The 16,347-nt window shown below is 39.9% G+C and overlaps 4 protein-coding genes across 4 annotated transcripts in view; 3 read left to right on the plus strand and 1 right to left on the minus strand.

The window, feature by feature from the left end:
• Positions 1-373: 373 nt before the first annotated feature.
• On the plus strand, positions 374-4,871 carry ldah (lipid droplet associated hydrolase). Its single transcript, XM_034674539.1, has 7 exons — positions 374-499; positions 2,356-2,502; positions 2,637-2,771; positions 2,863-3,032; positions 3,293-3,533; positions 3,666-3,748; positions 3,834-4,871. The coding sequence occupies exons 2-7, from the start codon at positions 2,364-2,366 to the stop codon at positions 4,020-4,022; spliced, it is 957 nt and encodes a 318-aa protein (XP_034530430.1). The 5' UTR covers positions 374-499; positions 2,356-2,363; the 3' UTR covers positions 4,023-4,871.
• Positions 4,482-6,713, minus strand: alkbh1 (alkB homolog 1, histone H2A dioxygenase). The gene is made up of 6 exons (XM_034674538.1): positions 6,475-6,713; positions 6,275-6,383; positions 6,032-6,194; positions 5,814-5,901; positions 5,540-5,733; positions 4,482-5,438 (listed from the first exon to the last, which is right to left on the minus strand). The coding sequence occupies exons 1-6, from the start codon at positions 6,610-6,612 to the stop codon at positions 4,988-4,990; spliced, it is 1,143 nt and encodes a 380-aa protein (XP_034530429.1). The 5' UTR covers positions 6,613-6,713; the 3' UTR covers positions 4,482-4,987.
• A 1,328-nt stretch (positions 6,714-8,041) lies between these two features.
• Positions 8,042-9,645, plus strand: slirp (SRA stem-loop interacting RNA binding protein). Its single transcript, XM_034674540.1, has 4 exons — positions 8,042-8,176; positions 8,565-8,623; positions 8,920-9,027; positions 9,277-9,645. The coding sequence occupies exons 1-4, from the start codon at positions 8,110-8,112 to the stop codon at positions 9,343-9,345; spliced, it is 303 nt and encodes a 100-aa protein (XP_034530431.1). The 5' UTR covers positions 8,042-8,109; the 3' UTR covers positions 9,346-9,645.
• A 1,760-nt stretch (positions 9,646-11,405) lies between these two features.
• The window catches only part of adck1 (aarF domain containing kinase 1), a 70,219-nt gene continuing 65,277 nt past the window's right edge, over positions 11,406-16,347 (plus strand). The window contains exons 1-3 of the mRNA XM_034675699.1: positions 11,406-11,478; positions 13,834-13,973; positions 14,689-14,772. Coding sequence (XP_034531590.1) covers positions 13,842-13,973; positions 14,689-14,772 — 216 coding nt within the window. The 5' untranslated portion in view covers positions 11,406-11,478; positions 13,834-13,841. The remainder of the gene's footprint in view (positions 11,479-13,833; positions 13,974-14,688; positions 14,773-16,347) is intronic.

Here is a 16,347-nt window from a genome sequence, read left to right on the forward strand (position 1 = left end):
TATTTATTTATGTCTTAAAAGTCCTCTATACCTCTCTGTTGTTAATTACCAGTGTTCCATGCATCACATCAAATTCCTTGTGTGTGCAAGCTCACTTGGCAATAAAGATTTCTTGATTCTTGATTCTTCTTATTTTTTAAATGGTGTTACCTATTTTGACTGCACTTTTGAATATCGATATAAAGACTACCTTTATAAAATATTTCGGTGAACAAAATAATAATCCTAGTGTTTTTAACTTCACACTTATTATTATTTTCCTTTAACCTTCCCTTCCTTCCATGATCTCACCTGCATCCTCCACTTGCACCGCTCACTGTCGCCACTAGGGGGCAGTAATAGCGCTTCCAGTCGTTTTGAATCCACAGTTCAAAGAAGAAGGAAAGTGTGACGCTGACCAATCAGCATTGAGGAGTTCTAAAAGCAGGAAGTGATCGCGCTGATCTAACAGGAGAAATCAGTGGGGATGTCGTATTGACATATTTACAGTTCTTTAAAGGTAAGAGGTGTTTTAATACATATTGTTATACTTTACAAATAACGTCTAAAAGCTAGCAACAATGACTAAATACAGCGTCATCCAGTCATTTGTTCATTAAACTACTTTAAGTCAGTGTTTATATAACACTTTAACGAAACTACATTTAAAATATGTCAAATTATGACTTCTTTATGTTGGTAAAAGTGCAAACTTCAACAATACCTCTCAATACAAAAAAAATATCACAGTGAGAACCCAATCTTTGATTCGGCATTGATACATTATAAATTACTGCATCAGTTTAATTGAAATAATGTCTTTCATGACTGAATCACCATCTATTAGGTTGTATTTTTATATATATGTGTCTGAATAAGAGCACAAACACAGCACAGAATATTATTATTTATTTATTTCAGTAAGGCAGCTTCCAGAGTCCTTTGCTGGCTCTTTAGTTTTTTACTGAGCTCATTTAATATTTTTTGAGAGAAGAGAAAGCTGAGATGAGAGTTAGCCATCATTGTTACTTGGTTGCATTAATAAAGTGAAGTGCTGTACATCTGTGGTTGCAGTGTTCTATAATTAATTTGCCATCATTTTTAAGCATGTAAGAGATGATTTCATGGATAGCCATAGACTGCATGTCTTTCAATGTAGACTTCCACTGAGAGGAACATATTAGACTATTTAGGAACTAAATTAGGAACTCATTTTAGACTGTCATACTAGCTTGATCATCACTGAAAATGTCCTGGAAAATGATCTCTGGAAAAGAGTGGGAACCCTGACAGCATGTGCACGGCTTGTTCTTTGAGCACTGACGTGGATGGGTCACCTTTGGACCCTGTTGCAAGATTCACCTGTCAGAGCCTCCTGAAATTCAGTATAACAGGTTCACCCCTTCAATACAATGCTGTTTTTTATGCAACTAAACGGCTTGGGAGGAGGACCTTCGGGTGGAAATTAATAACGAGGTGTGGAAGAAAATTGTTGGATCCTGGTGTAGGACGTCTAGGGAAGTTCAGACTAGATTAATAACATAACAAGATAATTCATAGAGGGTACAGGACTCCCTGTAAGATGGCAAGACTGAAGCTAAGGGAGTCTGACATTTGCTAAAGATGTGACAGGAGTAGAGGCACATTGTTACACATGCTTTATGAATGCAAAATGACTTGGAGTTTATGGAAAAATGTAGTAGGGTTTCTCAATCAAGTACTGAAAACCAAGTTGCTGTTGAGCCCTACGCTTTGCATTTTAGGTATAATAACAGAGGGGGTTCAACTGTCACATCGCCAGACTCTGTGGTGTAGATTGGCTCTTACCACAGGATGTAGGATGGTGCTCAGACACTGGAAAACTAAAAGCAACATCTCTTTTAATGAATGGCTGGGAGAAATGACTAAAATAGCTACTCATTTTTAAGGTAAATAACAGACAGGAGATGTTTTTGGACATATGGAGCCCCTTTATGGATATAATAAAATACGGAATAACTACCTCTGTTTATGAGTGTGATGAGAATGTGGGAGTGGTTGCGATGCACTGAGCTCGTGTTTTACCACTGAGAAATTAGCTTGTTGTTTATTTATTTTACTTTATTTATTTATTTATTTTTGTTTTTATTACTGTTTGTTTGGTATTGTTATGTCTTTCTTTTGTCATTGGCCTTATTACTACTTTTTATGTGAAATGTTTTCTGTTTCTGTATTGTTTTATTTCTTCCTGAATTTTGCACTTTCTTGAAAACAATAAAAAAAAAGTGAATTTTAATGCAACTAAACAGATGAAAGGAGCTCACAGGTTGTATAATGTGTGACTTAATTATGAAACCATTGCTAATGAAACATATTTGTCTTCATCTCTCCACCAAGCTGATAAAATGGACCAAACTGTGACAGAGCGGCGGGATGAACCGCAGACAGACTTTATCTACTGCTGTGGAGCCGTCACCGAGGTCCTGAAGTTTGGCTCCTGCAACTTAAACTCAGGAAACAAAGTTCTTTTTCTAATCATTCCAGGTGAGTTGGACAAATATTGTGTATTCATGAACACTATATCAACAAATACAGATATGGCATAACAGAAGAGGACAGTAACAAAGTAGACTGACATGAGTACTGACTTTGACTCCTCTACATTTCCTTCCTCGCAGGTAACCCAGGTGTAGTTGGCTTCTACAAAACCTTCATGCAAACAATTCACAGCATGTTTGGACACCAGCACCCAGTGTGGGCTGTCAGCCACGCCGGACACTGTGCACCACCAGACTCCATGCACATGTCAGAAGGTATGAAAATGCACAAAGACAGTGTGGAGATTACATTCAGAGGAGAGTGGAGGGTCAAGCTGCAAGTTTACATTCCTTCTTTTCGGCACAGAGAGCTCCTCAGCAGCGGAGGGAGACGTCTTTGGTCTCGACGGGCAGATCGAACACAAGTTGGCTTTTCTAAGGAAACATGTTCCAAGAGAAACCCGTCTGGTGCTCATTGGACACTCCATCGGCTGCTACATCATTCTGGAGATGATGAAGAGGGATCCTGAACTCAAGGTTTGTCACACTCCCTATACATCTTTCATTATTAAGACGATATATCACATGATCTAGTAGACATCAAAGCATTTAACCCTTAAAAGAGACTGGACTAGCTATGTACATAAGAAAGACATAACTATTCCATTAACACTGCTGCTACATAATAACATACTGAATCAGTCTCACTGTGGCCTGTCATACAACTCATAATCATGAAGCTACAAGACTTGAACCAAGATCTACTCTTTGTAATCTTTTCCTTTTTTTAAATCCAGGTTATAAAAGCTGTCATGCTGTTTCCCACCATCGAGCGCATGGCTCAGACTCCTCAGGGAAAGGTCATGACCCCTGTGCTCTGTCAGATGCGATACATTGCCTACCTGCCTGTCTTCCTGCTCTCTCTGCTGCCTGAAGGACTCAAAACTCGTCTGATCAAACTGGTGTTCAGTGGGATCAGATCTTTAGACCAAACTGTAATCCAGCCGACTGTCGGGCTGCTCAGTGGAGGCTGTGCAGGTGAGTGACGCTCCTGTGATGCTTATAAAACTCCTGATTTAAGACCTTACAAGAGGATATAAGAGATACAGCTGGGTACTTATTTAACTGAAACTATGAGGGATACATTTATACTTCTTCTCCTCTTTGCAGCCAATGCTATGTACATGGGCGGCCAAGAAATGAGGAAAGTTCTGGAAAGAGACAACATAACCATCAGGAGCAATCTAGAAAAGGTGAACACCTGATTGCATGAAACAACGTGAGATAGAACAACACCATTATTGCTTATTAATACTTTAATCTGTGTTCCTGTTTCAGCTGATATTTTATTACGGAGCCACAGACCACTGGTGCCCTGTTCAGTATTATCACGACATCAAACAGGACTTCCCACGCGGAGATTTCAGACTGTGTGAAAATGGGTTCAGACACGCCTTCGTCCTGGACACGGGGAGAGAAGTCGCCTCCATGGTTGTTGAATGGATCCGAGGAGATTTAAGGACATGAGGTTGTTCTCAGTGTGGTGCGACTGTTAAGGACTCTCATCACCAGAAGTGGAGGACGCTTTTGGCATCAGAAGTGGTCATGCATTTGGGTTGAGAATGAGAGCTTGGTGCTGAGAAAATATGAAATATTAATTTAGTAAAATACCTTCATTGAAGAGCAGCTGATACAAAGAGGTTTTAGTTCTAAAGAAAGGATCCAGGAGTGTTAAAATCATGCATTTGGATTATCTTTATGCTGTTATTTTACAGCTGCAGTTGTCAGATAAGATGGTTTTTAATACACTGAAGAAAAAGCCTGTTTTTTGCAGTGTTTGCAGAGATTAATAAGTGATGTCTTCACCTGTTGAAAGACGGGAGGATGACTTTTTATGTAAGAAAACTACCGACTCTACAGGCGGCACCACACTGAACACAAACAGACCGTTCCTCACGGGAGCTTTAACAAAGAGGGAATGCAAACTTCTGCATTTATCATTTATTTCTGCTCACATGGATCAGTTCAAATAATTACTAAGACATTTATTTGGTTTTGACAAGCTTTTAAAACTCAATTGTGACTTTTTCAATGTAATTTATGTTTTTCTTTTAATATACGATCTTGAAATTTGCAACTATAACAATATAAAAGTCGGGAAAGCAAAATGCAACTCAGCAGAGCTTCTTGAAAAAGTCCTCTCGTTAATTTACTCATATCTTCAGGGTTGATTTTTTTTCTCAAGCAAAGATTCAAATGTCATCAAACTAAACAAAAACATGTCACATGTAAAGACACTCTCACAGGTGTGTATCAGCTGTTTCTGATTCTCTGAGGCAGTGTCACATCTACCAATTAAAAGCAAAATAAAAAGCAGTCCTGGCCATCTTTTTGATCCTCGCAGACGGACTCAAACTTCCAAAGAAGTCACTGCAGGCGTCTCTCTCTGTGACCATCAGTTGTCCTCTCCAGCATCAATGAGGGGGTTTGTTTCAAGTCTCAGCATCAGCAGAGTCACAGCTACCTCTCCTCTTCCTCTTCCCGCTCTCCTCCTCACCGTGTTCTTCGTGGTACCCGGCCGTCTGTCCTGCATCAGTCCTTTGGAGAGGAGAGGGGGTTTCTGGGAAGCTCTGCCCCGGCCCCAGCACCTGTCTGACAGTCACATTCACCCTGGAGCTCTGCAGGTACCTGGTGCAGACCTTCCAGTCCTCCTCTGACACAGACTCCACCACAGAGCCGTCCTGCTGGGGGGAAACTGAGCTGCAAGGATCCATATGTGACGCTGTGTGTCCTTCAGGTGCAGGTAGGATGCGTGGGACAGCGTGGTACAGGAGGCGGCTCTGTCCAGACATCAACATCATGTCCCCGCTGTGCATGTACATGGCTGTAGGAGGGTCCTGTCTGCGAGTTCCCCCCAGGAGGAAGATGGAGGACTGACCAAAGCTGCAAGAGAAGAAGACCAGTTTGGAATATGGAAGACTTCATCTTTCCAAAATTCCAACTATGAGGGTAAGGTTTAGTTAAAAAATTCACTTCCCACTCACCTGAAAGAGAGCAGCGGCCGGCTGTGATCCAGCTCCGACTCGTCCACGTGGATCCCCAGAGATGAATCCGATCTGTAGTAGTTGAGGATCCCAGCCTCTGCGTTGAACCCTGGGAACCCACAGGCTGCTGTAACCCTGCTGGACAGCGAGTGGAGATCAGCTGGGAACGCAGTGTGATGGTCTGCAGAGTACGTCTGTGAATGAGACAACAGGGGACAGATTAGGACGGGTCCAACACGTTGATTTAATCACACCTAGAGGATGTGAAACTCACCTTTGTGTCCCAGTTGTAATGGTAGCCCAGAGTGACCCAGCGCAGCCTCTCCAGAAGAGTTCTTGGTTCTCTCTTTCCAGCAGGAGTACTGTAAAGAGGACCAAACAACACACACTTAGCCAGGTTAGCTCTGTGGTTGAATATGCATGACATTATAGGACACATTATGGAAGATGAGCAGCTGGTTAAAGAGGTCTGTAAGTCCTGTCTTGTCTCACCTGAGGCCGTGCGCACTCTGTCCCCAGATGTCCTGAGTTTCAGACGGAGACATGTGCATGTCCAGGTTGCAGACATTGGGCTTCTGAGGATATGTCTTTAGACACTGTGTGATCCAGAAAGGATGAGTTCCCAGTAGGAAGGGGTTTGAGATGAAGAGGAACCCTAAACGACACAGAAACCTCTCACTGACACACTTTATCACACCTCCTCTTTTATCACCTGTGAGTTTAGTTCTTACTCACCTGGGTAACCCTGCAGACCGAAGGCCCTCCAGTCCCTGACAGGCTGCAGTCCGACCCGGGCAGCCTCCTCATCACTCACTGCAGAGGGGTCCAGAGCAGCAGGAAGGATCTGAGAGGAACACAGATAGGAAGAGAATGAAAGGTAAACACGAAGCTGCATTAAGGTGATCTCAGTCACGTGGTTCGGTAACATTCGGCACCTTGTCACTCGGTAAACTTCGGGAGAAATCGATGACATCACTAAAGTCTGGAGGAGGGTTTCTTCTCTTGTAGAACTTAAATAGTTTTCTAAATGCATCTTCTCCACTCTCCACCATGGCGGCCGCCATCTTGGCCATGACGTCACCGACCTTTCAACTCCAGCTGGTTCCGGGTCGTTTATTATTTTTTCATTAAATTAATTTTAAAAGAATAAATCTGACACAGCAATACATTTTTATTCAATATGCAAGATTAGCTAAAATTATATTTTCTCTCAATCTCACTTTACCAGAAATTACATTAGAGAGGATAAAAAAGCAGAACTTCTATTGAAAACATTATTTATTTTTGGTATTTATTTTAATCTGTCCCTACACTGAAGATGAAAAATAACTTTTCTATTATAATATCTCATTTACTTTGTTATGATTTTTTAATTGATCTACACTGTTCAAAAAAATAAAGGGAACACTTAAAAAATACAATGTAACTCCAAATCAATCACACTTCTGTAATATCAACCTGTCCAGTTAGGAAGCAACACTGATTGTGAATCAATTTCACCTGCTGTTGTGCAAATGGAACAGACAACAGGTGGAAATGAGAGGCAATTAGCAAGACAACCCCTATAAAGGAATGGTTCTGCACGTGGAGAACGTTCTACTGCCTGCAACATCCTCCAGCATGACCGGTTTGGCGGTGGGTCAGTGATGGTTTGGGGAGGCATATCCTTGAATGGCCGCACAGACCTCCATGTGCTAGCCATAGGTACCCTGACTGCCATTAAGTACCGGGATGAGATCTTTAGACCCATTGTAAGACCACATGCTGGTGCAGTGGGTCCTGGGTTCCTGCTGATGCATGACAATGCCCCGACGTCATGTGACTGGAGTGTGTCAGCAGTTCCTCCATGATGAAGGCATTGATGTTATGGACTGGCCTGCCCATTCCCCAGACCTGAATCCAATAGAGCACCTCTGGGACATCATGCCTCGTTCCATCCACCAACGCCACGTCGCACCACAGACTGTCCAGGAGGTGATTGATGCCCTGATCCAGGTCTGAGAGGAGATCCCTCAGGAGAACATCCGTCGTCTCATCAGGAGCATGCCCAGACATTGTAGGGAGTGTATACAGGCATGTGGAGGCCACACACACTACTGAGCCTCATTTTAAATTGTCTTAAGGAATTTCCACAGAAGTTGGATCAGCCTATGATCTGATTTTCCACTTTGATTTTGAGTATGATTCTGAATCCAGACCTGGGTTAATGATTTTGATTTCCATTGATAATTTTTATGTTATTTGGTTCTCAACACATTCCACTTTGTAATGAATAAAGATTTTCAACTGGAGTACTTCATTAATTCAGATCTAGGATGGGTTGTTCCCTTTATTTTTTTGAGCAGTGTATTTAATTGTCTTGTCTTTATGGCAGTCTGTATTATATAATGTGTGTCCTTAAAATCTAAACATGTTATCTAGATTCGCTCTCTGGAATAAAGCATTATCATAATACACCAGCAGGGGGCAGCAGCGCGCCCTCATCTCGGAGCTGCTGCCTCAGAGGAGGAGGAGAAGAAGCGTCACGTGACTTTACATCATAGGTCAAAGTTGAATACTGTAATTGAAACATGGCGGCGTCTACGAGGAAAGTGTTCGAGGTCTTCGTGTCTAAAGTCCCATGGACAGTAGCCAACAGTGAGTTTTTTAAACGTTTTGAATTAAATATAAGTTCCAGTTACAGAGAGGTCTGATTCTGTAGAGTTTCAATGATTTAATAAGCTGTTATTCTGCAAAACCATCACTGTTTCATGTGTAACCTCTGCATGTTGGGGGAGACCACATGATAGGGTTTTAGTAATTATCCATGATTTCATTGATATATTCATTCAAACTAAACTCTGAAAGAAGAGGAGTTACTGTTTTTACACTCACCAAAAAATTAAAGATTGAAAATGCCTGAAATGTGTAATCTAAATCATCCATTAATTAGAGATCATTACATGTTATTTAGGGATGATATTAGAATATTCAGAATAGTCATTTAATAAAAAATATCATTTAATTGTGTGTGTTTGTTTTTCAGAGGAGATGAAGGAGTACTTTGGACAGTTTGGTCTGGTGAAAAAGTGTCTGCTTCCATTTGTAAGTTCTCTATTTACTCTATGATGGGCTGTTCATTTTTTCTTTACATGCCACATATTTTGGTTCAGATTACAGAAAAGTTTATGAAGCTATTATTCTAGCAAACTGTATCTAACTGTGGAAGATGATAATTGCTCAGTATGCATTTGCAAAATGGTCCAAAGAGTTTCCTCTCAGAGTTCACATTTTCAGATCTGTGTGTTCATTTTATGCCTTTGTTGACGTCCTGCTTCATTGTCTTTATGTGAAAGATGTTCTTTAACAGGTTGTGTGTGTTTGACTGTGTGTTTCATCAGGACAAGGAAACAGGCTTCCACAGAGGTTTCTGCTGGATTGGCTTCTCATCAGAGGAAGGATTAAATAACGCGCTGCAGAAAGACCCGCATGTGCTGGAGGGAGCCAAGGTAAGAGAGAGCATCATGCTGTGAAGACAGAATCAGGGCCGAGGTTTGAGTCCAACCTTTGGCCCCTTTCCTGCATCACTCTCCCTGTTTCCTGCTCGACTGTATGCCTGGCCCTATCCTCTTTGAATAAAGGCATACAAGTCCAAAAATATAATGTGAACAAAAAAAAAGTGTAAACATACCAGCTGAAAGAATCATTGAAAAATCAGAACTTAAACTGATTACCTCTGCTGTATTTTTCTTTTTCAGCTCCAGGTCCAGAGGAACAGACGTCCGTTTACAGACACGAAGACAAACAAAGAAAGTGAACTTGAGTGAAGGACTTCGAGAAAACAAAGATGTGTCATTTAAATTCTATTAGTCTGCTTAACGTGTCATTTTCCAGTTCTGCTTTGGCCACGAGGAACATTTTGACGGCTTGGGCTTTGGATTTCCATTCTGAATTCTGCGTTTTTGTCAGTGTGTTGATGGGGTGGCCTTTACGAACCTAAAGTCTTTATTTATTGTCAGTGATAGTTCTGTACTTCACTAATCATCCTGTCTCAAACTGTAAACAGAACAAAGCAAGTTTATCAAACACCATTCCATGTCTGGCAATAAAAACTTTGTTTACCTCGATGTCTGCTGTTTTGTCAGATCATGCTCATAATGTCTTCTTCTTTAAAGCTCCAGTAAGGAACTTTAGGTTTGGGTCATTTTTGGCACCCCCTGTGAATAAACAGGTATAGCTGTTTTGGCAGCTCGTGGTTCATCTCTTCATCTTCAGGCATCAAAAATAAAATAGAAATAATATATCTCACCAATTATGATCTTATTTACTTTTGTAGTCTGTAAAGAGGTGACCCTCTGACTTGATATCAGTTTGTTTCAATAAGACAGTTAAAAGCGCCTCACAGAAGTTTTAACTTTAGTACTCAACAACTGCTTAGAAACCCAAAAAACAGATAGCAGCTGATGTTAGAAGTTTATTTTGTCTATTATTGCCAAACAGATACACGAATCTAATGCCAACCCATAAATGAATGCTCTTTATTTATGCTCTGATTTTTCTGATTAGGTTATAGATGAGGGAAGTTTTCAAGCGACTGCTTTGTTACAAAGCATCGGCTATTAGTGACTTTAGTAAAACTATTTCTTTAGAAAATGATATCAAAGTGGTTTAGAAAAGATTCTTCCAGCCTAGTTTTTCATGTGGAAGTTTTGTTAAGAAGATAAATATTTAATATCACGAGGAGCTTCACTCTTCTGTTTCAAGGTGCTGTTTTTCCTTGAGCTTAAAATAAAGTAACACTAGCCACTGAATTTAAAGCCAATCAAAAACTGAGAAACACACATTTTAAATTGATAAAAACACAAGAAAAAATGTCTAAATTAGTCAATTAAAACATTCATGTCTTTTTTCCCCTTGTTTTCCTTCCCACCCTATTTATTTGGTTATTTGTAATTATTATTATTATTATTATTATTATTATTATTATTATTATTATTTTTTTTTTCTCTTGTCTGCATATATATTTCTGGTTTGCGTCATGTTTGTCACAAACTGTCAAACATTAATGCAATTTATTCTTGCAGCAAAAGAAAAGAAAGAAAACATTTTTCTTCTGTGCTTGTGACTGTGCATGTGACCATCACCATCCCTCTTAGAACTCTGGCCTATCTTTTATTGACAGCTAATATCATGTTCTGTAAAAGAGGGCGTGAACACCTTGGTGGACCAAATAAAAAAATAAAAAAAATAAAAAAAAGAATACACAAAGATTTACAAAAGGACAGGGAAAGAGAAGGAGAGAGAGATACCTAAGACACTTAGATGGAGAGGTTATTTGTAATTATATGGAGCATCTATTTAGTATAAAAAATAATTGTTTTTTGAATTAAAGAAATGAACCCCTTAAAAAAAATGAAAAAGTTATGCATCTTTTTTCTTTTTAAAGTAATTTGACATATTTCCTTGATGCCATAGTAGTAGAATAACCCTCACATTTGGTGTCATTAAAAAAGCATACAATATTTATTTCTTATTTAGTCCTAATACTGATATTTGTGATTCAATTATTAAACCTTTTTAATGATAATTTCTTGTTTAAACTTTTAAAATAAAAACTTTTCCAGCTGTTTCCTGTCCCTTTAAGCGTCGCGTGTGAATGACGTCACTTTGGTCGCTTGAGCTGTAGTTTTTAAACATGTCTATAACAGGGATCTTCTCGGTTTTATTAATTAGCTATATTAAAAAATACACACTCATTTTCTTAATTGTAATGTAAAGGTGATATTTTTCTATCAGAGTATTATTACAGTGATGTAGAATTGTCTCTCCAGCAGTAGCTTCTATCGCCGGTGGCACTACATTAACCAGCATGCATTGCGTTCACGTGTTTGTAACGTAACAGCCGAAGAGGTCAAAACAAAACCGGTGATTGAAAGACAGTCAGCTCTGTGCAGACACTGGTAAGACAGATGCTTTTGCTCACATGTATTCCTCTTAATGTCACAGTTGGTGTCAGAGACAGTGTGTGTGTGTGTGTGTGTTTGTGTGTGTGTGTGTTTGTGGTGTTTCTGTACTTCATCATTTTAAGACGAGTCGTAACACGCATGCTCAAGTGGTCCTCAGGTACAGCGACACTTACCTTTTGCTTTACATGTTCCCTTACAAGTGAGATTCAACATGAGACAGCTCCAGGGTCTTACCAAAACCTGCACCATGTATCAGGACTCACATACTGTGCAGTCCTTCGCTTTTCTGGGCTCAGTTCAGGGTCTTTCAGTGACAGGAGGACTCACTTAGAGCGGTGTGTTTCATGTGAATGACTGACACCAGCTGGTCTGGGTGAACGCCGAATTGAAAACTGACTATTAGTGATGTCCAAAATGCATCATTTTTAATGCAACAGCATACCAGCATGTATGCACAAACAGGAAGATGTATAATTGACAATTTTTCTAATGCAACAAAGTAAGAGTCATTGACAAATAAGCCTCAAACGTTTTTATTTATTAAAGTATTTCCAGAATAAGATAAGATAAGATAAGATATTACTTTATTGATCCCATGAGGGGGGGGGGGGGGGAATTCAGTTGTTACAGCAACCCAGACATGAGTACAATCAAGAAGAAGTTTCAATAAGTAAAAAAAAAAAAAAAGTAAAAATAAAAATAGTCACAAATTTATCCTTCAGTCACTGACAGCTGTGGTAAATGTCACGCTTCCTCTTGTACCCTAACTCATATGTTTTACTCTAGCTCACTATTATCTAGCTTTTGGCAGAGCTACTTTACCACCATATCCAAAATACTCTCAGTAAATAAATATAAATAATTCTCCCCATATTGCCATCGATTCACCTCAAAGCAGTTAGATGTTATAGCATTCACTTCTTTATTAGCGAGACGCTGTCTTCTTTTCACTGGAAGTCCACCAAAGCTCCTTCCAGCACTCAATGGCTCAAGGATGTCATGTCTTTTCTAAAACTTGAGAAGATTAGATACTCACTAAGAGGTAACTCTGGAAAGTTTTATGATAGGTGGCAATCCTTTTTATCCTTCTTCAAAACTCTTAACTTGATACCTCCACCCCAGCACACCACAGCACAGAATGGTCTCAGTGCATATTTTTGTGTCTGGAATAATGTGTTCTAACAAGGCTTGTATGTTTAACGGCTTTTTTAAGTGTTTAAATCGTTGTTGTTTTTTTTTTTTTACCCTTTTCTTAACTTGAACACCCAAAAAGTGTCAGGTGGTGCAACCAGATATTTGTCAAAATACATGTACTTTCCTATCATTTATTCTAACTGAAACTTTTAGTCAGTATCCCTTAGAGTGGTTACAGTGCTTTACACATTTGTATTTTGTGAGTATGTTTTTTATTTGCAATATATTAGGATTTTTGCATTCTATTGGCCAGGTATAAAATATAATTTTTACAGTTTTAGGTTGGTTGTACCACCTGACATGGAAAGTGTTACCGTCCACCAATAAGTTGATAAAAGCTTTTCTATTATTGTTTAAGAGACATCTACAAACCTTTTAACTCAGCCATGACAACTAGTAGGGTCCTCTGAATGATTTAATATGTTGAAGTCCATTATAACTACTTACTTTCAAAATAAAAGCTCCATGAGTACGGTGGTGCCACCCTGACATTTGAGAACATGCAAATTGCCGGACAAAAGTTTTTAAATAACCTTAGGTGCCTTTAAACTATTGATATTTATGAAATGATGTTTATTTCAAAGCTCTTATATGTAAAATCATGCCATGGTGTTTTAATTTGAATTTATTATTATTAAAATACTTTTGTATAGTGTTTTAAGTCAGTTCACTTGCTTGGACGGTTGCACCACCTGACATGTTCCGGGTTTGAGATACTTCAAAATAAAATAAATCTCAATATTTGAATGTACTGAAATTGTATTTAAAATAAGCAGGTTTTATAGAATCAATTGATGTATGTCTTAAAAATAACAAATTATTTCAAAAGAAAATAATGGATTCGGACACAAAAATATGCACGTCATGTCAATGACCCGTAAAGCAGCAACCCAACTGCTGCTCTGTCCAATAAATATGTGTCACAGAGAGTCTGCACAACCAACTTTAGATATAAAGTTTGAAGTATTATCATGCAGGGGAGGGATTTCTTTTAGTAATGTGTTGCATGCTTGTGCAGGGGTCAGCTGCAGCAGTTCTGCAGCAGGAAATGTTTTGTAGCTTTTGTAAAATGAATCAATGAAAGGTATTCTCTGCTTTAACAGTAACCCCATCATAGATCTCTTCTCATGCATACCCCTCCCTTTCTCTCCGCAGCACCCCTGATGGCTGGTCGACTCCTCAAAGTCTCCTCTCTGGCCACAGCAGTGTTTGCCTCCACCGGGTTTTACTTCTACAACAGACAGCTGGACCTCAATGACCTCAGCGTGATCCGCTTCGGACGGGCCGCGGCAACAGTGAGTTACTGCACTATCACCTCTACGTCGAGAGTCATGCTTTCAGGATACACTCCTACAGTTTAGATGAGTTGCATCCTGTTGATACTCAGCTTTTTGTGCCTGGGGTTAGTAGTGAGTAGTGAAGCACACACAGTCCACACTGTCTGCAGCTAACTGTGACAGCAGCATAGTAGTTGGATTCAAATGTTACACAGCATCTGATGAAGGTACCTTAATCAGATGATCTTAACGTGTCCTAGATTTTACATATTGGACGTTGTTTACAGCAACAGCCTGATTACTTGTGGAGAAACCGAGACAAACTCCACCATACAGACGCTGGACGGCAGTGATTACATGCAGCTCTCACTTTATAATGCTGGCTAGTGGAGGATTGATATATAGGCTACTATGTGATCAATTAATTATTGCCTGAGATGAACAACAAAATGCATCTAATTCTACACTTTTAGGATTGCTTGCATTCAAATGTGCAGGTAACATTTTCAGAGGTTTACTTGGAAGGCCAGCACAGTAAATATTTTGAAATCAGCAAACTGTTAACAAGCTTATAGTCTATCTTTGCCTGATTAACTTTATGAGTCAGCCCTTCCAGAACCAAATCATCCTCTGTGTAATAGCTGCATCTGTGACTGTATGGCTTATAATGTCAACATCATCCTGTCATAGTTTTCCTCTGTTGTTGACATGTCACTCCTCTGTTTGTCTGCAGACGGCGGTTATCAGCTACGACTACCTGACGGCCTTCAAACATGTGGAGCATGGCTCGAAGGAGTACTGGGAGCTCAAGTCCAAGGTACGGAGACACACACATGACGTCTTCGTAACAGTGGGGGAACTTACTCTGAGACAAACTGGGAGAAATTAAAACTCCTGTAGCTGCTTCATCACAGAAACATAACATGTTAAATTATGAAGAAGCAGCTCCAGGAGTCGTTCAGTAAGGACAGCAGCAGCTGAATAATTCTAGTGTCTGAAAGTGAGAACCCAAACTTCACACTGACCAGCTTTACTTCAGGCTTTAACCGTGCTGTGAGCTGAACACAGAGACTTTCTGAAGCTTGTTTCCAGCACGGCTACACATGTTGAACTAATCGTTTAAGCACAGAACAAGGCTTGGTTTGAGCGAGCGGGACATCACTGGGTGCATGTGATCAGGGCTTGGCACACCACAGCAGCCAAAACCTCCTCAATTATGTTTCTGGATTTTTAGCTCTCTGAACTGCTGTTGTGTTTCCTGCAGGGTTTTAAATACAATCATGAATTATACGTTTTTATTTTCTGACATTTTACTACTTTTTCAAAACAAAATCAGGCCGTACAAAAAGAAGGAGCATTACAGATTTTAATTTTTAGGCAGCATGTCCGTGTCCTAAAGGCAATCAGTCGACATTTAATATTATAGTATTGCTGCAGTTGTGATTTGTGCATGCACTATATTCACAGGACATGTAATGTGACTCATTTGGCCTTAAAGGTGACATATCATGCAAAATCGACTTTTTAATGGTCCTCTACCTGAAATATGTGTCCCTGGCATGTCTACAAATCCCCTGAAAATAAAAATAATCCAATGTGCCCCTGTTCTGATTTCTCCACCTTTCTGTAAATGTGTGCTGAAACCAGCCGTGTTTTTCATACGTCATAACGCCATCCGGTTTGTAACGGAAGTCAGAGCTCGGAGCTTGTTCAGCCCATAGACTGTATAAAATACAACTCAACCCCTCCTCCGTTTTTCATTACCTCCTAAGCTCCTAACAAGGAGCTTAGGAGGGAGGCATGCTAGTTGTAGGCTGTCTTAATAAACACAAAGGTCGGTTTTACTCCCCACGTCTGCAGATTTGAAGATCTAGTGGATGATTTTTATTTTTCATGGAAAAGAGCTAGCGCTAGTTAGCATAGCCACATAGCTACAGGTTCGTCGCTGTGTACCAAGACACACATCGACATACTGACAAATAAAACAACAAGAAACACTAAATCTGTGACCAATCGTTCAGAAAGGTCCTGCTGCAGGCGCCTCTCCATCAGGATCAGATTCTGGATCAAATTCAGTGGGTTGAAGTAACGCGGGTCTGTGAGCAGCCGTGTATATTCAGCCAACATGTAAAGATTAGATCAACGTGCTGGAGAGCCGAGGCCACATCCACTTCCTGAGGGGGCGTGGTCAGAGAGCTCATTCTCATGTAAAGGCACAGACACAGAAAACAGCCTGTTCTGAGGAGGGCTGAAAAAGAGGGGTTTACAGGCAGACCAAAATCTGATTTCAAAGTGTTTTTTGAGCATAAACTTTAAAGACATGTTTTGGGGACCTCTTAGACCAATATATTTTGATGAAAAAGAGCATAATATGTCACCTTTAAACACGTTA

This window comes from Notolabrus celidotus, chromosome 22 (genome assembly GCF_009762535.1).
Source record: "Notolabrus celidotus isolate fNotCel1 chromosome 22, fNotCel1.pri, whole genome shotgun sequence".
Lineage (NCBI taxonomy): Eukaryota > Metazoa > Chordata > Actinopteri > Labriformes > Labridae > Notolabrus > Notolabrus celidotus.